The 26,609-nt window shown below is 44.1% G+C and overlaps 2 protein-coding genes across 2 annotated transcripts in view; one reads left to right on the top strand and one right to left on the bottom strand.

Moving 5' to 3' along the window:
* Nucleotides 1-2,992, top strand: part of ITGA11 (integrin subunit alpha 11) — a 117,245-nt gene extending 114,253 nt beyond the window's left edge. Inside the window, exons 29-30 of the mRNA XM_053929132.1 lie at nucleotides 1,016-1,129; nucleotides 1,702-2,992. Of these exons, the coding sequence (XP_053785107.1) occupies nucleotides 1,016-1,129; nucleotides 1,702-1,773 (186 nt within the window). The 3' untranslated portion in view covers nucleotides 1,774-2,992. The remainder of the gene's footprint in view (nucleotides 1-1,015; nucleotides 1,130-1,701) is intronic.
* Nucleotides 2,993-8,384: 5,392 nt separating this feature from the next.
* FEM1B (fem-1 homolog B) lies at nucleotides 8,385-26,415 on the bottom strand. The gene is made up of 2 exons (XM_024568142.4): nucleotides 25,517-26,415; nucleotides 8,385-14,256 (listed from the first exon to the last, which is right to left on the bottom strand). The coding sequence occupies exons 1-2, from the start codon at nucleotides 25,762-25,764 to the stop codon at nucleotides 12,621-12,623; spliced, it is 1,884 nt and encodes a 627-aa protein (XP_024423910.1). The 5' UTR covers nucleotides 25,765-26,415; the 3' UTR covers nucleotides 8,385-12,620.
* Nucleotides 26,416-26,609: the final 194 nt, after the last annotated feature.

Below are 26,609 nucleotides of genomic sequence, written 5' to 3'. Positions count from 1 at the left end.
GTTAGGCGGCTATTGCAGTCTCCAGATGGGAGATGAGGGTGCCCAGACCCAGGAGGTAGCTCTGGAGGTGAGAGGAGGGGCCACCTTTTGGGCGTTTCAAAGATAAAATGGACAGACATTACTGACAGAGTGGGTGTGAGGCAAATACAAGGTTTCTGGCCTGAGCAACAGCAAGGAGGCACATTCGCTTTGATGGAAAAGACATTGAAGGAATAGATTTGAGGGTGAGGAGGAGGCTCAAGAGTTTGTTTGGGGGCCTGTTAAAGGTGCCAGGAAGGCCAGGGAGATGGTCAGATACGAGTCTAGCATTCATCAGAAAGTCCAGGCAGGCAGTAGAAGCGAGTGGTCAGAGGGCGGATGGTTCCAGCCCTGACTGACTTCGCCCAGGGCTGCCTTGGGACCTTCGTGGCCCTGGGCACTTTTGCCTTTGGGGCCCCTTCCTCCATGAAAAAAACTACTTCTTTTTTATTTTAAATTTTTTTGCATGTTTTTATTGTTCAACATGAAAAAAAACTATTTTAAATGACCATTTCATGACTATGTGCATATAAAGACAAATATAATCCATGCAAGATTATATTCATTTATTTCTTCTAATTTTAAAAATGTTAGACCATGTTTGTGGGTCCCTGGGCACTGTGCCCACGGTGCCCGCCATGTACGCTGGCCCAGAGCTCACCAGAGAGTGACTGCAGATAGGGAAGAGGCCCCTGGGCAGAACCATGGGACACGCCAACATGCAGAAGTGTGGGAGATAACAAGGAAGCAGCAAATAAGACGAGAAGCAGAAAATGTCTCCAAGAGGTGGTAGGACCACCTGGGTCACGTAACTCAGGTGTCCACTGGGCAGGGGCTGGGAGTTCTGGGGCCTCTGCAGGCTGGGTGGCACCCATAAGCCTTCTAGCTTCTTTCCCTAAGGAAGGGGGTGCAGCTCTCCCACCAGGAGCCAGGTGTCTCCTGTGCTCCGGCCCTGCCCCAGGCTGCCATTAACCTAGCCTCCCTCCTCCCCCTGCAGATCACCTTTGAGATCTCCAAGCAAGAAGACTCGCAGATCCCCATCTGGATCATTGTGGGCAGCACACTGGGGGGCCTCCTACTGCTGGCCCTGCTGGTCCTGGCGCTGTGGAAGGTAAGGGCCCCCCACAAGGTAGGGGTGGGGAGCAGCATCCTGACCAATTGGCCACCAGAGGGCACTCATCCTATGGCTTCTGGCGTTTTGTAGGTCCCCTTGAGAACCTGATGAAAGCTAGGGTTTCCTCTCATCAGAAGAGAGTACAATACACACAACCTCAGAACTCCTCCCACAAAGTCAGGCTGTTAACAAGCCCCTTGAAGCCCTTCGCTGTCTCTGAGCCTCAGGTTAAGAAGGCCTGGTCTCACCCTCCTCCCGTTCTAGAGAAGGTTGGCGGAGGCCCAGAGAAGAGTGTTAACCGCGGCAGGGTCACACAGCATGGCTTCTTGCCTCCCAACCCAGGCTGTCTGTTCCAGGGCCCCCTCGCCAATTAAGTGGCCTGTTGTGAGGCTCACAAGTGAGCTGCGGAGGGACGGAGAGTACTTGTCGTCATCATCCTGACCTGGGGTATTCTGGAATCCTTCTGAGGGAAAAAGACTGAAGAGGATTAGTGGAGAGAGAGCAGTGAGGGGAGCTAGGCTGTGTCCACTCTGCCCACTCCTGAGATGTCTGCCTCTGCCTCCCCACAGCTCGGCTTCTTTAAAAGTGCCAAGCGCAGGAGGGAGCCCAGCCTGGACCCTACCTCCAAAGCGCTGGAGTGAGGCTCCTGAGGAGGCTGCGAGTTGATGGGGGCCAGGTCCAGGTGGCATGCAGGCCCAGGCCACTGGCCCCACCCAGCTGGGGCAGAGAGGATGCCAGCTCGCTTTGCACTCGACCTCATCTGAGAAACCGAGCCTGCTCCCTCCAAAGGGAACTCAAGCCGGATTTAAGGACTGTCCTACTGGGAAACCGAGACACCTCCAACAAAGATCCCTAGGGATATAAAGGGACCCCTCCCAAGGCACACCCCAAAGCCTCTGCCAGGCTCTGTAGGGGCATTTGCTACCCCCACCACTAAGGTGCTAGGAATTCCTAATCATCCCCACCCTCAGAAGAAACCCAGAGGAAGACTGCAAATGCAGACCCACTCTGCACACACCAGGCCTCTAGTTCCCACAGGACCCAGTGGATGGCAGATCTGAATTCTGTCTGCACTGCCCTCCCACCCCCCACGCTGCTGATGGCTCCTGAGTCACGCCTAACCCTTCCCCAAGCAGGAGATGGGTCCCTGGAGCCCAAGAGCTTGATGATGAGAGCTGCTGGCCAGGGATGAAGAAAGACTCTGGGACGCGGAGACTGTGACGGACAGGCAGCTGGGACCCGGGATACGGGTCGCCCACCCAGAGATGGGGAGGCACCCCCATATGCTCACACTGTCACCCACACTCCCCCGCCGCACTCGCGGCCCGCCCCGCCCCCTCGGCTGCATCCCCCCCCCCCCACCGGCTGCTTTTGTTCCCAGTACATCCGGAAGCGAGTGCATGACGCAATCCCCGATGGCTCAGCATTCCCTTCGGCCCTCCCGTGCAGCCAGCCCCATACCGGTGTGAGGGTGGGGAGTCTCCCACACACACACACACGCACACACACACACACACACACGCACACGCACGCACACATGGCCTCTCATCTCTCCCTTCCATTCACCCGGGCACCGGAAAAGGGTTCGGCCCGCGCTGCTGAGGGGTCCTCTCTGGAATGCACTGAATAAGGCCGGTGCAGGGACACCCCTTGGTGGCGAAAATCTGATCCGCCCGCCCTTGGGACAAGTGGCACTACCGATGATGGCACAGGACAAGAGGCACGCCTGGTGCCCAAGCCGAGTAATTTATGCCTTAACCTTGTTTTGAGGTAGAAACGAAAGGGGATACGTCAAAGGCATCTGTTCCCCGTTACGTAATACGACCTTTACTGTCGTAAATATTTTTAAGACACTAAGAAAAAAATACAGTGTTTAAAAACAAACAAGGCGCTGATTTCCCTTTTCTGTGGGCAGGGCACACCCTGGCTAGTGCACGCTCTTCTTTGAAGAAGAGATGGATGGGGAAAAAGAAAGGCTCCCTGCTTCCTTACCATTATCTGTAGGTGCTGGGGAGGGACCTGTCCACCACCTGCTCCCTGCAGCATCCTCTCCAAAGGGGCTGCCCGGTCTGGGACGCACTCCCTCCCTCCCAAGGCCGGCCATTCCATCTTTGGCAAGTTGGGATGGCTGGAACCCACTTGTCACTGTAGCTTCTGCCCCTTGTTCCAGCGCTCCCCTCTCAGGCCTCCCTGACTTCTCCAAGCTGGCATTTCAGGGCCGATCTTACACCCCGGGGTTCCTTCACCTTCACACACCATCTGCTCTGAGACCAAATCGTCTCCCTCGTGTTCTGATGCCATTGTAGCCCCAAGGACCAGAAGTAGAACCACGGACATTATTTCATCTTGTTTGCCCACAGATGAGGACGCTCAGAGCCAGAGAAAGTAAGAGAAGCCCTAGGCTCCGCAGCAAAACCGGGGCTAATTAAGCCCGGGACACTCTGGCTCACGACAGACTGTCGTTCTGGCCCGGCGTCGGAAGGGCTTAGTGAAGGAGCAAAGGAAATTTATATAAAATAACTCTTTATGGGAATATTTCTTTTCTCAAGTGATGAAACAAAGCCTGAAGGAGGCATTTTAAAATATTTTATTTGTGTCATTACTTCCATGAATGGAGCAACCCTGCTGGAGAATCAATGAACCTGCACTCAAAAGTGTTTTGTTTGATTAACCACTAATTCTCCAGTCAAAAATCATCAATTCTGAGAATGCCTCTTGTGGAAACCTGACTTTGAGATTGGCATTCTCGAACTTTTTTATTACCGTGTGCAACCACATGGCGGGCCAAACACGTATCTGCAGGTCAGATGCAGCCCCGGGGCCACTGAACTGCAGCCTGTGGACTCAGAGGCAGCCCCTCCCCAGGACCCCACAGTCCCTCCATGCCCCGCCCCCAAGATCAACTAAATGGTGAAATGATGGAAAAAATGGGAGGCTTGTATCTTCGAGCCCTTTGCATTGTGTCTCTCTTTCTCTTACCAATTTTCCTTTCCAAATGTATTTGCTCTGGGTGTAAACATCCAAGACTAGTCTTAAGAGTGCCTGGTGGGGCAAGCAGAGAAGATGCATCTTCATGAGGAGCAAAAGCCTCACGCTAGAGCAGTTTCGCAGCCTGTGCTGTGTATTAGAATTGCCTGGGAGCTTTGAAAGCTGTCTATGCAAAGGTCCAGCCCAGGGATGGAGACTTAATTGGTTGGGAGAGATCAAAGTTCCCCTGATGCTGACGTTGAGGTTAACAGGCAAGTGAACACAGAGGCTAGAAAACAAACAAGGGGTTAACATGCACCGACGACCTTTGACGATGAGTAATGGGAACTGTGCTCTCATCACAATGTTGTTCAAATTAACTCAGCTCCAGCCCGGAGTTTAGAAGACACTCTCACCCCAGCAAGTCTCCAGAGTGGGATTTGCTGCCGATTTTTGCTATTGTCTGGGATGGAAGATGAACAGCAATTTTGGCATTTAGTGGCACACAACCCAAAATACCACCTCAAGTCAACATTAAACTTCATATTGTGGTTCACAGGTGGACATTATTAGCAACGTTCCATCTAGTAGAATAATTATTTATCATGGAGTGAGGGGCTGAACTCGAGTGTTAACATGAAGTGTAACTTAAAAATGGTTCAGTCTTTTTAAAGCATCACTGGCTCATCCCAGACACCACTCTAAACAAACTGCTCTGACCTCCAGGTACCCAGGTGATACTTAAGCAAGTCTGCAATGAACAAGGGCCCGGGAGAAAAACATGCCTGGGGCAAGGTCTGGCTCTAGTAAACCAAGTATCAACAGAAGGTGGCTTCAGAATTTCGTCCATGGGTTGTGGGGATTTTTGAAGTTCTAGGCTCACTGTCTAACGAGAAGTTATGAAATGAGATGCACAGTGTTCTGGGTGGTTTCACTGCTGACTCTGACAGGGGAGAGCCCGTGTGGGATGGGGCAGGCCTCGGAGAAGATACAGAAGCTAAGGCGCAATCCGCAGGTAGATTCGAGAGAGGCCTGGGGCCCTTATGCCGTCCGTGTTCTGCAGGGAACTGGACACCCATTGTGGTGTCAGTTCCAGCCAGCTGAGAGCTGGAAAGGAGAAGTCCAGTGTGAGCACTGCTTCTCTCTGGCATTAGATGGTGTGGGCAGGCAAGCACAGAGGGCAAACTGCGCCTCCTAAAGCAGATTATGTATCCAGAGCTGAGCTTCTCTGAGCGGGGTCCTAGAGCCACCTCAAAATGACAGACGGAGTTCCACCCAGACCTCCCAAATCCGGCATCTATGAGGTAATTTCAAGCACGTTAAAACTTAAGAGAACCAGGGATCTAGACCCACGCTCTCATTGTCAATGTCAGTTTCTGAAACAGTGCAGGCTTTCTTAGCTGTCCTGGATCCTATCTTGGTGGCAGCTATGGGCGAACCCCCCAGAAAAAAACCGAAATGGACCTCCTTCCAGTGCAAACAGTGGAGTTTCTGGGTTCCCCTTCTGTTAAGGTGGAGTTTCTTTACAAGGCAGGCAGCAGATGGAATGGGCACACTGTCGACTTGAATACAACAGAGTAACTCTGCCAGGGCAAATGTGGAAAAGCTCCCGGCAGGTATGGACCTTGCCTTTCCCAGAGGGCTTTAGGCTACAAGTTGCCATCTCCATCAGTACTCAAGACTTTTAGTGTCAATACTCAGCCAGAATAAGACACTAGACTTGAGTCAGTCCCACTGGCTTCAAGCACCAAGATGCCCGGCAGCCTGTAACAGAAACAGCTGGCTTGCTCATGCTCCTTTTCTGGCGTAGTGACTCACTGCAACCACCCCTCACCCCAAACAAGCGGCCAGGTCTCTCCACCACCAGATGTGCCTTCGTGGTGAATGATCCCGTTTTCACTCAACGATACACTAGCTTTGTTTTTACTTTTAGCTAATTCATGTCAGCCCTTTACTTTGCACTACTTGTTTTTTTTTAAATCCCCCAAATTATCCATAGATTAGTATTAACATCAACTAGGCTCTCCTCCAAGGGCAGGCGAGCTTGATCGACTACACTAAAAACTGCAGAGTGCTTCTGTGTCACCGTCTATTCCATTAGCTTTGACATTGCACTAAAGTAGGACAGCGTGTTCCAAAACAGAAACCGAAACAGAACAGAGGAGCTCCGCTGGTCTGGCGTGAAGAGAGTTAGCCTGGCAGCTGGGCTCTGAAACTTTGCACTGTGATATAGGCTGAAATGTACCTAGCAAACTCATGAGGCTTACAGCAGGGTATGAGCGGAAAAATACTTGTTTTAAAAAGGATGGGATGCCATTCCTTAATGGAGTTACCCTATCTTATCAGTCTTTCATGTTCTTTGTTGACTGATAAGATAGGGTAACTCCATTAAGGAATGGCATCCCATCCTTTTTAAAACAAGTAGTACTATATTTAAAAAAAAACAAGTGGCAACTCAAATTGTTTTCAGACATGTTTCAGAAGGTGGCCCAAGCCAGAGTCAAAGGTGACATCATAAAATTTTACTTGGGAAATTAAAATCACAATTTGAGGAAAAGTGGAAAATCAGATTTCAAATAGGAGCATTAAGCTGGACAACAAGCTTACCAAGGACAGGAACCTTCTTTCTTGTTTGCACATCCCTGGTATAGTACCGGCACACAGTAGGAGCGTGTTAAGTGCTAATTTCCAACAATTTGTTCCCACTTGTTGAGGCAGGAGCAAACCCCAGCCCTGCCCTTGGGATGGACTAAGTACAACAAACTTACAAAGCACTGGCAATTTAGAAAGGACAATTTTGTCTAAGCTTGCCAACAAGCTTTGTGAACCATCTAAGGACAAGGAGGAGGAAAAGGAAAGAAATAGGAGGAAGAAGCCATTAAATGACTAGAAGGAACCCTAGATTAAAAGATTTATGATCTTGGCATGGAGACAACCTTACAATAAGCAAAATACAAAACTCAGATCCCTTTTTAAAAAAAGATAAATTTGGCAATATAAAAATGTAAACTTCTGCTATGAAAACTACTATATTTAAAGTCAAAACACAAACTACAAACTGTGACATGTCAAAGAAAATTTCCTTAAATTTCCAAAAAAATTTCTAACAAGAAAAAGACCACAACCCAAGACGAAACCAAAGAAATATAAAAGGTCAGTAAATATATATGAAAGTGTTGACTTCATTCATAATACAGGGACACAGATCAAAACCATGAAGTACTATTTTTCATCAATCATCTTGACAAAAACTAAATGATTAGGTAATATCTGATGTCAATAAGGGTACAGGGAGATAGAAGGCAATTTGATAACTCCTATCAAGATTGTAACTAGTAACTAACCAGAAGTTCTAGTGCTAGTAATGAACTTGTTCTATGAGTATGGTATATTAGGTGTTTACTGAAGCATTATTCGGAATATAAATAAACTGGAAATCTAAAAGTTCAAGAATAAAGTCTGGTTAAATAAATTTTAGGGCCACCCGTAGAATTAATTGCTATGAAACCTTTTTTTTTTTTTTAAATCTACACATTCCAAAATTTAAAAATGTATCAGACATATAAAATTAAAAAGACAAGATGCAGAATAGTGGAGGAAAGGTAAAAGCCATTTGCATTTCTTTTAATGAAAACAAGTACATATATGCACAGAAAAATTCTGGGAAGCTACTCAAAAAACTAGTTATTCTGAAGAGTCCAAATGGGAAACAGAGATGGAAAGGGAATTTTTTTTCTTTCTTTCTTTCTTTTTTACCATTTGAGGTTTTCTTTACTCTCTGAATTTTTTCCCCATGCACATTTATAACTCTTGACAACCTTTTTTCAAATCAATTCAACAAAACTTCGTCCCAACCAAGGCACACTGAACAATAAAGACACAAACTTCAAGGTAGTTTTTTTAAAACATTTACTGAACACAAACACCATTTTTCCTTTTACACAGCAATTTTGTTAGTTTCAAATTAGCTGAGCTATTAGGACTGTCAATTGCCATGAAATTAAAAATGATTCTACATGTCAAACTCAAACAGAAAATGTCATGCAATATATAAATCACTAACAGATCTCTGGTGCAGTCAGCAAGTTTACTAAGTTTATTAAAGTCACACAGATGGTTTGACAAAAGTGCACAATAGGGTAACATCACTGGTTTGTTATAAGTCACAGTGAATTACTAGAATACAACCATTTAGTTCCTCTACATGGAAGATTGCAGGATGGGGTGAATATTGTCAAGGACGGGTTCTTTCACCACGTTAGGCCAGTCAGATTTTCCTCCCCAACTATGCACCTTTGAAAGATTGGTTAGCAAAGCTGAGGGGGTTTTTCCTGTCACATTTTCTCCTCTACCAGTTACTAAGCAACAACGACGAAAAAAAAGCCATGCACAAATTTTACAACGCCTGATAAAAAACATACAAAACCTTGTTCACTTCATCACTTGGCAAAGCTTGCATCTTCGCTCCTTCATTTTTCTGATTAGGCCATTCATCACGTGACTCACCCCTAAATGAAAAGCTGTTAATGATTTAGCAATACTCACCCCTGCACACACATCAAGATACACTCCCCATAACCATCAAGATAATGTCCCTTCCCTACACATTAACACAAATGAACACACCACAAACCTAGGACTAAAGACCACATTTACTTGACAGCTGTAAAAATTAATATATCTATCACACTACTAGTGTAGTATTTATTTCAGATCCCACATTTGGGGTGGGGATGCGATCCAACCCAGCCCATTTGGAGATGGGGGCAAATCTGCCAGAGCTGTACGAGAAAGCCCTGCAAGGCGCCCCTCGTAATCAGGAGCTTCTACTTTCCAGAGAGGGTGTCCAGAGCGCAGCTGTGCATTTTCACAGCAGCACACGGCTTAAAATCTTATGAGCTAGTAATAACTAACTTGTCAGAGAGCGAAAGGCGAGTTTAAATTTCTTTAACCCATTTTAATGTTATAGCATAGTCGGTGAGGAAAAATAGAACGTCATCTGTACAGTTGTACATCTGGCTAGCCTGAAAAGGAACATTTATGATTTTTACAGAAAATCTACCATAAAAACAAGTCGTTTATACTTTTATCCATCTACTCACTAGTTTAATCACTGGTTGCTTCTAAAACCAGCAAAGTGTAATCCAAGGTCCAGCAACTCTCTCCTTACCCTGCCCCATTCCAAAACCAGAAACGCTTTGCCCCAAATGGTCCTGTCCACAAAGGAGCTGCCGTGGAGACTGGAGACAGGGCGCTGTTCCCATGGGGTTTTAATTGCAGAATCACTTGCCCGATGCAGTTATTTAGGGATCCACGGCCCCCAAATCATATTTTACTTCACACAGTGCTATCACACCTAAGTTTCTCATGATTACCAGTTATTAATCAAGATTAATATCAGGAAATAAAACCCTTCCCGGAAGTAAGCAAAACCAACGCTCGCTTTGTTTGTTTGAAGTTCCCACAGCGAGGAACCTCCCGGTAGTGGGGCTGGGGCCTGCTAGAGCAATCAGGGTAGACAGAAAAAGTGATGTCATGCCAGAGTTCTTCCATCAAAAGCGTCCCCCTTCTTTCTCAATTGAGGGAATGGATTTGCTGCCTGTTCCTTAAGTCAAATAGTTACCTAAACTCAAGAACTCAATTTTAGCAACTCTATTAAAAGCACAAAATCAAGCTAAGTTTCACATGGTTGGCCCAGGCACTCATTCACAATTACTGAGTAAGACAAAGAAGTTTTGATTGAATTTGTAATGTTATCAAGGAAGACTTACAGTCCAAAGCTCAATCCTACCAATAAGAAACATAAAATGACAAAAGTGGCTGGAGAACGAAGGCAGCCTGGAGCTCTGGGAGAGGCGAGATGCAGAACTGTCACCTTTCTTTCCTATTCATTACCCTCAAACGAAAATTTAAAAACAAAACTGAAGCTTGGGAAGGGTTTGGCTGAACCTATTTTTAAATAATTCTACCAAAAACAAATAAAAAAAACAGGCATGTAGATCACTTGTTTCAAAAATGGTTTTATACAGGTGTTTCACAATACATATTTGAATTTATTTTACAAGACAGAATCAGATCCTTAGCAATATAGTGCACAATGTACTTCTCTACTATAGTTCAAAAAAAACCAAACAAAACAAAACTCAGTTACCATTAGCAGAGTTCATAGTTTATTCCACTGTCTTCCAATTTTCTCCCACTTTGTCAGCATTTCGATCAGCAGTTTGACCTTCTCCGGCACTCAGTTCTCCCTTCTCAAGAACACTGTGCCGTTAGATTTTGACGTCCAAATAGTGCATGTAATCATTCTCCTCACCTTACAAATGAACAACATCTAAAATAGCGTTGGTCCTGGGTAGCCAAAGGGATGGAGTGGTTTTTAAAACATGCAATTTTATAGGATATTTTAAGTTTGGGTGTATAAAAATCATATACATTATTAGTGAAACCAACTTAATACCAAGTATGATAGCCATTCCTCAGACTGTCAAATAAGCAGGCCCTGAAGTCTGAAAAATGCAGGGTCTGATCCGAGCTGCAGAAAGGCATGATTCACTCACCTTGACGACGTGCATTTTCTTTCAGTCCATTAGAGTTGCCAAAAGCAAGGTTCGGTATTTCCTCAACTCATACCAGGAGGATCAAGGCCAGTAATTTTCAAATTAGGGTTCATTCAAATACCTGCCTTTAAACCATCCTAAAAAACCTTCCTTGTAAAAATCTCAGGTTAGAAAAACAGAACTATATTACCATGACAGAATTCACCATCAAAACGTTCCTAACTGGAGCAAGAAGACACACGAACTCTAACTACAGTAGCTGTAAGATATCTTGCATTCTTGGGGGAAAACGTTTTTAAAGTTCCCCCTTCCGTTCCCTCCCACCCTTCAAAGCATCACCTGTTGTGGGGTATCTCTATTTTATTTAAGGCCCTAGGTGCTAATTTTGGCTTGGTCACTGTGTTTTATACTGATCCAACTGCAACCCTTCTCTTACACGTCACAAAACAGTATCCATACATAAAATGCTAATTGAAACCTTACAGGTTTTAAGTTTATATCTGATGTTGCTACATCATTATAATGCTTTTCATGAACGAAAAAAGAAAGCTGTAGGTCTTTACTTACAGTACCATGCACTATGAGTAGCTAAGGCATTCGTTTGGCACTAGAGAGAAAAATACAGATATAGCTAATTTTATCATTTTTAACATCAATAAAAATAGGTGTGTACGCTTTACTTGAATTTCTGTGATGCTTAAAAAGATAATCACAGAATACTCTTTTAGTCTTACATTTAAAATGTTGCCATTAAAACAAAGCAAAAAAAAAAAAAAAAAAAACCAAAACCATAAAGACCTCTGTACAGCCTGTCGGGATAAGTGACATTTTATGATTGAAAAATTTGCAGCTCTCAGACAGAAATTATCTTTCAAAGTGGCATTGCAAATTATTTTCATCATCAAAAATATTTAATTTCCTATACCACACTAGTGATTATTTTTCTACTTCTTACACAGACTAAGTAAAGAAAGTGAAAAAAATTTAAAATATCCTGGTTCCTTTCATCTGTCATACACACCTTATTAGGGAGGCACAAATAATGCCCTCGGGGAAAGTAGTTTCTAAGTTTTAAGATACCACACAGGAGGAAAGAGAGAAAAAAGATAGAATGTATAACTATATGTGACAATTTGTTTCATAAGAAAACACAGCATTCATAATTTTTACATGTTTGTGAGTTGAGTCAAATGCAGACTGCTACAATTTAGATACACTACATTAAAACAGAGACTTCAAAGAATTTTAGAATTCAAAGCCTAAAGGCAAATAGTCCATCAGTATCCTCTGAAAAGTTATTTTAAGATTTTACTACTTGGTATATACCACCCAGCATAATGCAACAATTTCAATGGATTTAACTTTATAAATTTATACTATTATTAAATTAGCATATTTTTTAATTAATCCGCAGCTATGCATTTTTCAGTCCTCCTGATGTCATCATGTGCTGTATCACTCCACACATTATTGGAGGAGTGAAAACTACCTACAGCAGTTTGGCACGTGCGGAACACCTGGGTATCACACTATTAATGTTCATTTTTAGTTGTTTTTCTTCATGAAATCCTCAAAACTGCTGCAAGGATAACATGCTGACAAAGGCTTAACAGAAACACTTTTGTAGGCAGTTTTTTTTCAACATAACTTCAAATCATAAATGTTGCTACATAAACAAAACACTTTATATTCGTTCCTTAAAAAAAGGAAGAAAAATAGTCAAGTGACCGACCAATATTCAAATACCTTAGATTAGTTACACCTAAACAATGTGGCTTTGTTTAAAGTATTTGAAATCAATTACCATATGAGGCAAGAAGACCAAATACAAAACTAAGGAAGGGTGGGGAGAAAGGGTAGTGGAAAGAAAAGTAGAATTTATGAACACATAATTCTATTGTCTGTGATTAAAGTTCTTTACTTTTTAGCACCACATTAAACAATTTTACATATCCAGTCACTTAATGAAATCCAACAAATTCTTCAAGAGTTCTGGGGATCTGGTCTTGGTAGTTAATGTCGTTAGCCCGAACTGCTCGGGCAGCCAGGCACTTGAGACTCATCTTCATTTGAGTTTTGAGGAGTATTTCAGATACCCCAGTTGTACTTTTGTCTAGCGGAGTCTTATTCTGTTTATTTGTCATGTCGGTGTGAGCGCCAGCTTCAACTAGGCTAATGATGATAGAGTGCAAGGTCAAAAAGTCACTGATGGGCCTGTTATACTGGACGATAATATGAAGGGCGCTGTTCCCTTCGTTGTCCACAGCATTCACCTCAGCACCGCAGTCCAGCAGGAGCTTGGTGACAAGTGCGTTTGGAAAGCTGCAGACGTCATTGGTGTGGAAGTCATCCACTGGCGTATTGGAATTGACAGCTAGGTGCAGCAAGGTGAAGCCTTCCCGAGTTCTGGGGTCGAGGTGGATCAGGTTGTAGATCTGCCTGTTGATTTTGCACTGATCTTCTTCACTGCACTGCGTTTTGGTGGAGATGCACACCAAATACAGAAAGGTGTACAGGTTACATTCGTAATTGTCCATAGCACTGTGGACATCTGCATCGGAAATATTTCTTACTCTGTTCATACTCTGTTCTATTTCCAAAACACTGCACCGCAAAACACATTCTATGTCTGGCGCTTTCACAGTTTCATTCAAATGTATCATCTGTGAGAAAACTTGAGCGAATCGAAGAAGATCTTTGTGGGTATTCCTGTTACCTTTCTGTCTGAGGTGCAGAGCGTGAAGCCACAACTTGATACACTGTTCGAATTCCATGTTATCCGCATACACAGCTCCCCTATAAATGATAGGATGGGAAACATCAATATTGTCAGCACCTAAAATCCGTTCCCGAACTATAAGGCCTTCCATATGAAGAGCATCTCTGTCTTGCCGAATGGACTCGAGTTCCTGAGGATTTCTACATTCAGTTCTGTTCCCATAAGCATGGATTGGTGGGAGGACCTCTTTCTCAAGAATGTTATTACGATCTTGAAACCTTTCCAACATGGCCAAATATAAATAGTGGTATGTTTTCGTGATGTCATAGTTCTCACGGTCATTTGCAAAGGAGGCACCCAAGAGTTCCAAAGCTTCAATCCGACTTCTTCGGTCACAATCAGCGTGAGAGAGCAACAGTTCGACGACATCAGCTTTACAGCTCTCGGCAGCCACTTTTAGCGGTGTCATCCCATGGCCGTTCACGACTATGGCAGCACGCCACTTTATCAGCTCTTTCACGATGTCTATGTGCCCCGCTTCAGCCGCGAAGTGCAGCGCCGTGGCCCCACAGTGTGCTTTAGCGTTGGGATCAGCACGCTGCTCTAAGAGGTATCTGACCACGTCAGTGTGTCCCTTGTATGCTGCAATCATTAGGCATGTGTTGTCATACTTGTTGGCAATGCTGATATTGGCATTATTTTCAACCAAGTACTTCACAATGTCCAGCCTGCCATCGAAGCACGCTGCCCGCAGAGGGGTCGAGTTAGTTACCGTAGTATGGTTCACGTTGGCTCCATGACTGACTAGAAGCTTAACGACTTCAAAGTGTCCCGCCCCTGCTGCACACCAAAGAGCAGTGGCACCATCAATGACATACCTATTATTCATGAAAAGAACAAAGAGTTAGAAAGTGGAGGCCACGTACCCTAACATAAATGTACAGAATGTACTCATTAGTACTGACCCAAACCTCAATCTACGGAATATTAATAAAACATTATTTTTGGTGAAAATAAAACCAGGTATTTTAATTACAGCACTTTGCATAGTACTTGTACCTAGCATGAGCTCAGGAAACATTAGCTATTAGTATTATTACTGAAGTATATAAACTTTTTTTTAAAAACACTAACTTTTTACTAGCAAAAGTAAATAAACTTCAGATAGAGGAAATGTATGGAGGTAACTTCTTTACCACCACACTGGTGCACAGGCTCTTGAGAGCACAGCATGTTCCTCATTCCCAGTGTCCCCCAGGTACCAGTTTCTCTCAGCAGGTTGGTAAGAAAGCGACCCCATCCCTACGGTAACATTGTGTTAGAAGCTGCTGTAGGGAGAAAAGTATTTAAGCAGATAACTTTGCCCTAAGATTATCTAAGCTAAGCAAATATTATACTTTACTACAGCAAAGAGGATGAAACAACCACCACTCCTAAAACAATATGGATGGATCACATAAACACGATGCTGAGCACAAGGAGCCAACAGAACACAGAACCTATTATATTACTGCATTTACATGTCTACCTGCAGCATTAGAAATCAGGACACTGGTTACCTTTAGGGGGAGGCAGTGAATGGCAGGAAGCACAAAGGGGGCTTTGTTAAACAAACATGCACTTTTAATTAGTGCATTTGTCTCTATGCATTATACTCCAATTTAAAAGTTTAAAAAATACATATGTATATGTGTGCGTCCATACTGTGTCTTTGCATGTTCCTCAACGAAGCCATTGGGGAAAAAATACTAACAGCAGTTAACAACTAATACTTTCCGAAAACCAAGTAGGCATCTTCCCTGACCTTTGCTCTATGACTGGACTTTGCAGCTTCACAGTCACCACTTACCTACTGAGTGCATCTAATATGTGCTACTTTCACTACTTGTGTCAAATTAGCTTGCACCCTGGCTGGGTGGTTCAGCTGGTTAGAGGTTGTCCCATACACCAAAAGGTTGTGGGTTTGATTCCGGGTCAGGGCACATACCTAGGTTGTGGGTTTGATCCCCAGTCGGGATAGGAGGCAACCAATCAATGTTTCTCTCTCACACTGATGTTTGTTTCTCTCCCTCCCTACCTCTCTCTCTAAAAGCAATAAACACATCCTTGGGTGCAGATTTAAAAAATAAAACTACCTTGCTAGGAAGCCAACCTTTCCCACCTTTCCATTTCAATTTTTCCCCAACCTCAGTTTCCCAACATTTCAATCTATTACTGACCCTCAATCCTAAAAACAGACTTTTGCCAGAGATACTTAAATCTGCTGTGCTAGAAGCACTAAAATAAATATACATACTTGAACATGTTAAAGAAAAAGATCAATCAAAAGCCAACATTCACTAGAGCAATTTATTATTAAACACCTGATTGGTCAGTTTCTCACCATACAACAGAGGTCAAATTACACCTCCCATGAAGTGAAAGAGAGTACAGTCCCCCTATATAAATATAAAACTACATAACTATCATAGTTTAAACCCAATTAACAACACCCAGACAACACCACCTATTATTTCTGCTGAAAATAAAAAACCCACTTTATAATCATTCAAAATCAGTTTACTTCTTCAGTTTCAAGTAATGACACAAAATGTCTGTAAGCAAAGCCTTCTCAGTAACAGTTACCTATGGAGTTACCTATGGGAGAGGATGTAGGGTTGACTGGGAAGAGGCTTAAAGCTACCGAAAATGTCCTATATCATCATCTAGGTAGTAGCCACCTGGGCGGATATTTAGGGGAAAAAACAAAACCTCAACCTAACTTCACACTTACTATTTGTGCATTTTGAATGCTGAGAGAAACCTCAAAAAAAATTAGAAGCCTTCTAAAGTCTCTTTTTAAACTGTTTTTTAAATGCTATTTAACTATTAATTTTTTAAACTACAGAAAGAATAAGAAAATAAGATATTACATCCATGATATGTTTTAGTGGTTACCAACTGTACCTTTTGCAAGCAATTCAGTTTAATTAAAATTCATTTATTACATTTTTATTGTCACGATTATACACAAGGTTCAAAAATGTTTCTTTCTCTGTTTAAAAGCATACCAGACACCAGAAAAATTGATATCCAGTAACAAGTCTAACAAACAATGTGTAAGATTTCCAAATTGAAACTACAAACATTCCTGGGAGAAATTAAAGAAGACCTAAATAAATGGAGAAATATTCCACGTTCATGGTTTAGAAAGACTCCAAAGTGTGAAGATGTCAATTCTCCCCCAAAGTGGTCTACAGATTTGTGCGATCGAAATCGAAATTCAAGCAGGCACACTGTGTGCACAAACACAGACACCCACACGTGTGCAGAAACTGAGAACCAACTCTGCAGTGTGTGTAGAAATGCAAAGGACTTAGCACAGCCAGGAGAGTCTTGAAAGAAAAATAAAATTGGAGAACTATAGTAATTAAGATAGTCACCCTGGAGAGAACCAAGATGGCGGCATAGGTAGACACACTGCGCCTCCTCGCACAACCAGAACTGACAGAAAATCGAATGGCAAGGAAGTCTGACACCAAGGAAATAAAAAATAAACATTCATCCAGACCAGTAGGAGGGGCGGAGACGGGCAGCCGGGGTGGAGAGGACTCGCGTGGCTGTGGTGGGACCGAGACTGGCGGAGTGTGGGACCAACAGGGCAGACAGTCTGACCACTAGCAGACCCTACGGCCCCACATTCATGCAGATAAGCCGAGAGGGCCGGACTCAGAGTGGCGGAGAACGGGACAGGCAGAGCGGTGGGTAGCACCCCATGGCCCCACATTCGCGCACAGATAAGCCGGACAAACGGCGGGGAGCGAAGCAGACCACGCAACTCAGGGCTTCAGCGCGGGGGAAATAAAAGCCTCAAACCTCTGATTGAAAACACCTGTGGGGGTTGGGGCGGCAGCAGGAGAGAATCCCAGCCTCACAGGAGAGGTCGTCGGAGAGACCCACAGGGGCCTAGGGCGTGCACAAGCCCACCCACTCGGGAACCAGCACCAGAGGGGCCCGGTTTGATTGTGGGTAGCGGAGTGAAAGATTGAGGTCCAGTGGAGAGTAGAGCAGGCGCCATCGCTCCCTCTCGGCCCCTCCCCCACATACAGCGTCACTGCGCAGCTATCAGCGTTACCCCGCCCCTGTGAACACCTAAGGCTCCACCCCTTAAAGTAACAGACAAGCCAAGACAAAAAAAAAAAAAATGGCCCAAAGGACAGAACACTTCAAAGCTCCAGAAAAAATACAACTAAGCAAGGAAGAGATAGCCAACCTATCGGATGCACAGTTCAAAACACTGGTTATCAAGATGATCACAGAATTGGTTGAATCTGTTCAAAAACCAGATGAAAAAATGAAGCCTATGCTAAGAGAAACAAAGGAAAATGTACAGGGAACCAATAGTGATGGGAAGGAAACTGGGACTCAAATCAATGGTGTGGACCAGAAGGAAGAAAGAAACATCCAACCAGAAAAGAATGAAGAAACAAGAACTAGGAAAAATGAGGAGAGGCTTAGGAACCTCCAGGACATCTTGAAACGTTCCAACATCCGAATTATAGGGGAGCCAGAAGGAAAAGAGGAAGAACAAAATATTGAAAACTTATTTGAACAAATAACGAAGGAGAACTTCCCTCATCTGGCAAAGGAAATAGACTTCCAGGAAGTCCAGGAAGCTCAGAGAGTCCCAAAGAAGCTGGACCCAAGGAGGAACACACCAAGGCACATCATAATTACATTACCCAAGATTAAGCAGAAGGAGAGAATCTTAGAAGCAGCAAGAGAAAAGGACACAGTTACCTACAAAGGACTTCCCATAAGACTGTCAGCTGATTTCTCCAAAGAGACCTTACAGGCAAGAAGGGGCTGGCAAGAAGTATTCCAAGTCATGAAAGGCAAGGACCTACATCCAAGATTACTGTATCCAGCAAAGCTATCATTTAGAATGGAAAGGAAGATAAAGTGCTTCTCAGATAAGGTCAAGTTAAAGAAGTTCATCATCACCAAGCCCTTATTATATGAAATGTTAAAGGGAGTTACCTAAGAAAAAGAAGATCAAAAATAGGAACAGTAAAAATGACAGCAAACTCACAGTTATTAACAACCACACCTAAAACAAAAACAAGAGCAAACTAGGCAAACAACTAGAACAGGAACAGAACCATAGAGATGGAGATCACATGGAGGGTTGTCAACAGGGGAGTGGGAGGGGGAGAGGGGGGGAAAGGTACAGAGAATAAGTAGCATAGATGATAGGTGGAAAATAGACAGGGGGAGGGTAAGAATAGTGTAGGAAATGTAGAAGCCAAAGAACTTACAAGTATGACCCATGGACATGAACTATAGGGGGGGGATGTGGGAGGGAGCGGGTAGGCAGGATGGGAGTGGAGTGGGGGGTGGGGAAATGGGACAACTGTAATAGCATAATCAATAAATATATTTAAAAAAAAAAAAAGATAGTCACCCTGCCTGGGTGGCTCAGTGGCCTGAGCACCAGCCTGTGAACTGAAAGGTTGCCGGTTCAATTCCCAGTCAGGGCACACACGTGGGTTGCAGGCCAGGTCCCTGGTTGAGGGCCTTATGAGAGGCAATCGATATCTCTCATACACTGATGTTTCTCTCCCTCTCTTTCTCCTTCCCTTCTCCTGTCTCTGAAAGTAAATAAAATCTTTTTTTTTTTAAAGTGTGTCATAGCACAAGGATAGACCAGACGAACAAAAATTCCAGAAATAGATTCACACACATGGTTATTTGATTTATGACAAACGCTCCAGGGAAATTCAGGTACAATTTTTGACAAATGGTGCTAAAGTAACTAGATGCCTGTATGCGGGGAAAAAATTCACCTTGACTCTTATTGTACCTCACACTATACACAAAAATTATAGAAGTAGCACAGACCTGTAATATGAAAAACAAAACAATAAAAGTTTCAAAAAACAACTATTATCTTCATAACCTCGAGGCTGATGACAAATTCTTAAACAATATGCAAAAATAATAATAACCATAAAAGAAAAAATTTGAGTCATTAGTCTACATTAAAATTAAGAACTTCTCATCAGAAGCCATTGTAAAGAGATAAAACAAGGAATCCACTTACTGGGAGAACACATTTGTATTAGATGTATTTGACAAATCAATGAGAAAAAGGCAAACAACCCAATTAAAAATGGGTGAAAAGACTGAACAAAATACTTCACAAAAGAAGATATCAAATGACAAACACAAGAAAAGACGTTCAAGATAATTATGGGGGATACAAATTAACACCAGGAGTTACCAATACACACCCACCAGAACAGTTAAAATTAGTAAGAACTGACATGACGATACTAAGTGTTGGCCAGGATATGGAGCAACACAAACCATCATTGCTGGTGAAAACTGCTGGTAGAAATGTAATTTAGTTCAACCACTTTGGGAAAGTTGGCAAAAACCATCAAAGTTAAACATACACCCATCCCATAGCCCAGCAACTCCATACTTGGTATATACTGAAGAGAAAAGAATGCAAATGCCCACCAGAAAACCTCTACAGAAATGTTCACAGCAGCTTTCTTCATAACAAACATCAGAAATAACGAAAATATCCATCAACAGGATAAACTGCCATATTTACATACAATGGACTGCTACAAAGTAAACAAACTACTGACACATGCAGCCACACGGATGAATCTCACAGAGGCAACCACACACTGATGTTTCTCTCCCTCCCTTCCCCACTCTCTAAAAAAATAAATAAAATACTTTAAAATTAAAAAAATAAAGATTAAGAGAGAGAAAAACTGATTAAAATATTTTCTGATTTCAAATTTCAAAAAAATGACGTGAGAGTAAAAATTAAATTACAAGTACATACTTTACTTGGTTTTTGCAATAGTTTAATACTTTCCTTGGTACAGCCTAATAATTTCCATTTTTCCACACTTTTTTGTGACAGGCACCTTTAAAAAGTTTCCAGTACCCATTTTCACTGAGGCAATTACGAGTCTTCAAATAGTTCATGATTTAAAAAATCACTGCAATGTGTTATAAAATGACTAGTCCTTCAGAAACATTAGCTGTAGCAAATTTTTAATTTCTACATCTAAACAAATATATTAAATAAACTAAAGAGAATTATAATCCTAACAGCTGACATTCCTTTGTTCATAAAATTCAGCTAAAATTATAAGCATATGCTGCCTCAAACAAAATAAAAATTTAATAAAATCAATGCAACATTTACTTAGTGTCTACAGGAGAAACACTATATAAAACTATCTTTCTACACTCAGTCCAAAATTGCAATGCAAACACTCTATTATTATTTCATCTTTAAAAAATCAAGAAACTATGACCTGATATTCATTCACCTTTTTAAACAAAATGTATGTATCAGATGATGGAAACACTTCCCAATATAAGAACATTGCTGTTCACAAAACTAAGCTCAACTATTTTCTGGTTCAACTTGAAATCAAAACGTCTGGTTCAAGTATTTGAAATGGAAATAAAAATTCATTAAATGTAAATAATCAGCACTTTATTTTAACCAAAGTCCTTAAAATCATTCATTAGATCAAATATAGTTCCTAGAAATACATACTAGCAATGACTTTCTAAATGAATTCAAATGATGATGCAACTCTCATGCCTTCCCTCTGCCTGTATGTTCATTAAAAGTATTAGTAGTGGCACTGACTTTAAAAGTAAGAGCGCTGCCCTGGCCAGGTGACTCAGTTGACGGGAGCATGTCCATACACCAAAAGACTGCAAGTTTGATCCCAGGTCAGGGCACATACCTAGGTTGCAGGTTTGATCTCTGGTCAGGGCGTTCCAGGCGCATACAGGAGGCAACCAGTCAATGTGTTTCTCCCTTTCCTTCCTTTTTTTTCTTTCCTTTTCTCCTTCTCTTTCTCTCTTTCTCTTTCTCTCTCTCTCTCTCTCTCTCTCTCCCCCCCCCTCCTCGCTCTAAAATCAATAAATATATCCTTGGATAAGAACTACAAAAAAAAAGAGCACTCAACAAAAAGCCTCAGAATCCCCAGAGGTCCTATTCTTCTTCCCACCCATGCTGGAAAACCTCTACTAGTACCAATATGGTATAGGGGTTCCCACAAATTCTGGCATACAGCATGAGGCCCAGAGAACTCAAGCCAGCACAAAAATTCCATGATCACGTTTGTTCTGTTCCATTTCTATAACATTCTTAACATCTTCCCATTCTCCAACTGAAGGTTCTATCATTCCTACTCATCTGCGTCAATTTTAGCCTTCACATATTAAGCCATAAGTAAAATAATATCAAATGTTACTCTAAAAATATGAACAAGAAGTCTCAAGTATCATTGTGGAGCTTAATCTGGGTGGGTGGTCCCTTCCCCCTGAAGCTCTATTACTAATCAATCCACTTGTTTCCTAAGGTATTATAGAAGTTTTTAGGCGGAACACACACTTTTTCTATTGTGATGGTATTTTAATGTCTCTCGCACACACACATACACAGAAAACACAATCCATATCAAACCCATAATTACACAGATACTGTTGCTTGGTATAAAGCTAAGAAGTAAGTCTTTTTTAAATATTAGGCAGCTAGCAGGAGAGGTGGTGAACAATCTGGCAAAAAAAATTGTGAAGATGGTACACAGAAGTCATTCCTAAAAGTCAGGAAACACCGGCCTCCATTAGCAAGCACGAAGAACCAGTCTGTCCCCGCCCGGCCGTGGGTCTCAAGTGCCAGTGGGATCTAGAACGGGGCTTTGGATCAATCTCTTCACCTTTTTCATCTAGCCCCCCAGCCTCCCTTCCTCTTGATAGCTGTCAGTCTTCTCTGTCTCTGTAAGTCTGTTTCTATTTTGTTGGCTTACTTTCTTCATTAGATTCCACACATGTAAGTGAAATCATAGGTACTTGTCTTTCTCTGACTAGCTTATTTCACTTAGCATAATATTCTCCAGGTCCATCCATGTTGCTGCAAACAGTAAGATTTCCGTTTTGTTTTGTTTTGTTTTTTAACAGCTGAGCAGTATTCCATTCTGTAGATGTACCACAGGTAAAAAAGGTGAAGGGATTAAGGGAGGGGCGAGGGTGGGAGGGGAACTTCACAGACAAAGACAACAGTATCAACAGTCTAGTGATTACCAGAGCAAAAGAGGGGTGAGGGGCAGGTAGAAGAGGGTAAAGGGGGATAAATGGAGACAGAAGGAGACTTGATTTGGGGGGGTGAACACACCATACAATATACAGATGATGTATCATAGAACTGTACTCCTGAAACCTATATAATTTTATTAACCAATGTCACCCCAATAAATTCAATTAAAAAAAAATAACATAGCCCTGGCTGGGTGGCTCAGTTGGTTGGAGCATCATCCCAGACACAAAGGGGTGGCAGGCTGGATTCCCAGTCAGGTTGCAGGTTTAGTCCCCAGTTGGGGCGTGTGCTGGAGGCAGATGACTGATGTTTCTCTCTCCCACCAATATTTCTGCCTCTCTCTCTCTCTCCCTCCCTCCCTCCCTCCCTCTCCCCCTACATCTTCCTCTCTCTCTCAAATCAATAAAAACATATCCTCAGGTAAGGAAAAAATAAATAAGAATAAAATAGGCCAATAAATAAATTAATGAAGATGGGGGTGTTGGCTAAGTGCCTCAAAAGCCAGCCCCCGAGGGATGAGTGAGCTTTATATTGTGAACATTTCACTCAGGCTAACATCTTCACAATGTCTGGAATGAATGCAAAGTGAAATCATCACATTTACAATAACACTCTTTATCTAGTTCTCAAATGCCAGAATGACTGGGATAAAACTGCAAAATAATCTCACAGAGTCATGAGTGGGCAGAAAGGTGGCTATGAACTTCAATTCTCCTTTGTTAATTAGTAAGCTCCTCAATAGTAGGAACTTTACATTTTTTCTATATCTTCACAAAATGTGGCACAGGGCTAGGCCCACCACACAGGCATTTAATAAATAAAATAAATATTAAACTATTTTAACATAGCAGCTAATAAACTCATACTTGTAATGATCCATAAACAAAAAGATAGATTCAAGAAGGGATAGGTTCAGACGAAATCACAGATGACAGAAATGTCTGCAACTTCGGTCTCACCAGTCTCACTCTTGACACTTTACGAGGACCGTCGAAGTCCGGCCTCCCCCTCTACCCCATCTCCCGCAGTCCCTGCCGTAATTTCCCTGGCTCGTGCCCGTGCTCCTGCAGTGGCACTGAAATACAGGTCATTGCGAGTGCACCGTGCTGCCGACCCTCTTCTTCACTTTCCACGATCCTTTTAAGACTCAGCTCCAACATCGCCTGGCTGCGAAGCCTTCCCTGATTCCCCCAAGCAAAGCTAAGCACTTCTTCCTGCGTCCCTCAGTAGTTCCAAAGATTTCTAGAAACCTAAGTGGCATGTCTGCAATTACTCACTCATATATCTATTTCTCCGCCCCCTCCCACTAGACTGTCTTCCTCCACAGTGGGAACAGTATGTTATTCATCTCTGCCTACCCAATTAACACCACTGAGCCTTGCACCCAGTAGGTGTTCAACAAATGTTTGCTCACTGAATCCCTTAATTTCACAGGCCAGTGCAGACTAGTGGGCAGGGTAAGCCACTATACAGGCTCAATTTCTAGTCATTACAGGTTCTTTTAACCGCCACCTCAAAATATCTTTCTCTGTGATGGTTAAAAAAGACAGCAGTAAAAGCAAAGCCTTTCCAAATTCTTCCGAAAACTCTTTTCTCTCCAGTATACTTCCATCATCCAAACAGGTCTTAACCAGCTCATTAGCAGCGCTGTTCCCAAGGGCTGTTTTTGCAGATTCATGAATCAGTGGCCGCATGTGCCTACACAATTGGAAAGGTGCTGGAAGTTCAGGGGTCTTTCTGCTTCCCTCCTCCTCTGGGTACAGGAAAGGCCTTGGGACTGCAGGGAGCTACAGAAAGGATACTGAAGCCAGTATGGGAAGCAAACAAGAATCAGGTGGCCATCTTTGGTCAACATGAAAAAAAACATCCCCTTAATGTCTAGAGAGGTGTTAGGGGAGATTAACCCATGGGCTATCATTTCATTAAAATGTAATACTCTAAAATAACTTCCTCTCATCTAAAACAGAAGAAAAAGACTCAATCAAAATTCAACGATGCTCTAGTCATCTTCAAGAAGTGATTTTTTAATCAGGCTTTAACCAAGCAGTTTTCAATCACCAAAACTAGAGCTGTGCATCTTTATACCTGGACCACATCCACCTCCAAAGAAAGTATCAGCATAGCTTATGTACTAGTACAAGTCAACAAAAACAATCGATGGTGCAAAATCATTATGCAGCTGTAATCTGTAAAACACTGTATAATCACCCAGCACAGAAAAAATGTCAAACCTGACAATTCTGTGTTCAATACTATCACACCCCCCAAAATGTACAATTAAACCCAAAAGACAAATTTTAAGTATGACAATACGAATTTTTGAACTCCCCACCACGAAAAACAGTAAGTTAGCAAGCTTCCCCACAATATCACAGGATAACATGTAATTTAACAATTGTATCATCTACACCCAGTCCAGTGCCATTTTTGCAACCACTCTATCTACCCCCAGCAATGTGGGAGAGTCAGTCCTATCTGGGGATGTCTGGCTGCGTGACAATCCCTCAAGAGACTGGAGCTGCTGCTGGTCCTAGGGGCTTAGTTTGACATTAAGGCCCCAGCAAACCACTGAGGGTTTTATCAGACCACCAACTTGAAGGAGTAAAAACTGGTTGGCTAAGTCACTCATCAGAGGTCTTCAGTGTTAACCGCTGACCTCGTTAATTTCTGATCTGTTACAACGTCAGTACTAATAAAGGTAAAACCTGAAAAGGCGGCCACCTCCTTCATACTGCTTGTTCACAGGCTATCTAGAGAAGAATAACTATTAAGCATCAAGACAGAGGGTGTGGCTATTTACCTCTAAAGGGAAAAAATGTTGGGGCCGATAAGAATGAGCAGCGAAACATAGGATCGAGTGTTAGCCCTGGAAGATGAGGTGGGCATTAATGGGGCCGGAGGAGGTACAAAAAGGGATAAGTGATACCTGCAGGAAGACAGTGAGGGAGGGGAGGACTCAGGAAGTGGTAGGTCGGCGCGAATGGGAGAGGAATTCAGAGGTGGGATGTACCTACCCGTCGAAGCGGACGGTGCCAGTCTGCTGAGTCTGCACCCGGTAATGTTCTAACAGCAAGCGCACCACCTTGGCGTGGCCATTGCGGGCTGCGATGATAAGGGGCGTAGAGCGCTGCCCTCCCTGCTGGCTGACGTAGCCGAGCAGATAGCGGATGTCGCTTTCAGACCGGTTGAGGAGCAAGGCGGCTAGAGTCAGCACCTTGCCCTCGCTGGCCGCCTTGTATACATAGCCAGCCAGGCCCTCCATGGCCGCCGCCAACTCCAACACCCGTTTGGTCGCCACCGCTGCTGCTGCCTTGCGCCCCCGGAGGCCGCGTTCGCCAGCGCTACAAACCCGGGCCCTCACAGCCCATTCAACAGGGCGCCGCCGCCGCCGCCGCGCCCAGGCAGTAGCGCGGCCCGGGGAGGGCGGAGAGGCAGAGGTGGCGGACTGCCGCGGGGGGCACGTCCGCGACCCAGCACCAGCAGGGAGGAGGGCGGTCAGGGCCGCCCCCCAGGCCCCTGGCACAGGCCCTGGGCCGAGCTGATCTCCATGGTAGCCGCCGCCCCAGGCCTCAGGCCGGACCCGTCCTTCCCGTGGGCTGAGACGGGCGCGTGTCAGAGCTACGGGTCGCTGGTGAGGTCCCGAGAGGGCCGCGGGCCCCCCGTACAGCTACTGCGGGGCGCGTCTCGCCCGGCCCGGCCCGCCAGGCCTAAGCCCTGAACCTGCCTCCACCTCCGCCCTCCGCCCTCCCCAGGTGGAGGAAGCGCGCAGGGGCTCGCCCACTGGCGCTCGGACGTGCCGGGGGCCGCCGATGGCTGCGGGCTCCGCGCCCGGAGAGCCCCTGAACCGTGCGGAACGCGCGCGCGGCGGCTGCTCCGACCTCCGGCGGCGAGGAAGCCGAGCCTCTCCAGACCGGGCGGGAGGGGGCGGGGGCGAGCGGGAGGGACGGTTAAAGTGGGGTGTCTCTTCCAAAGCCGCCCGGCTGGGAAACGAAGCCTCGGCGAGGAAAGGTTCTGCTGCGCGAAGTTCGCCCATACCGACCTGGGGCCTGGGTGTCCTCACTGCCCTTGACGCCCGGCGCCTGCCTGGCCCCCACGCGGCCCCGGGGG

The sequence above is a fragment of the Desmodus rotundus genome, chromosome 7 (assembly GCF_022682495.2).
Source record: "Desmodus rotundus isolate HL8 chromosome 7, HLdesRot8A.1, whole genome shotgun sequence".
Lineage (NCBI taxonomy): Eukaryota > Metazoa > Chordata > Mammalia > Chiroptera > Phyllostomidae > Desmodus > Desmodus rotundus.
This window is presented reverse-complemented; position numbering and strand designations above follow the sequence as displayed.

Excerpts from the sequence above, each read along its gene's own strand:
- FEM1B (XM_024568142.4), bottom strand. The coding sequence starts at position 25,764 with ATGGAGGGCCTGGCTGGCTATGTATACAAGGCGGCCAGCGAGGGCAAG. Across the intron at positions 14,257-25,516 it reads GGCACCGTCCGCTTCGACGG|GTATGTCATTGATGGTGCCA; the intron begins GTAGGTACATCC and ends CATGAATAATAG.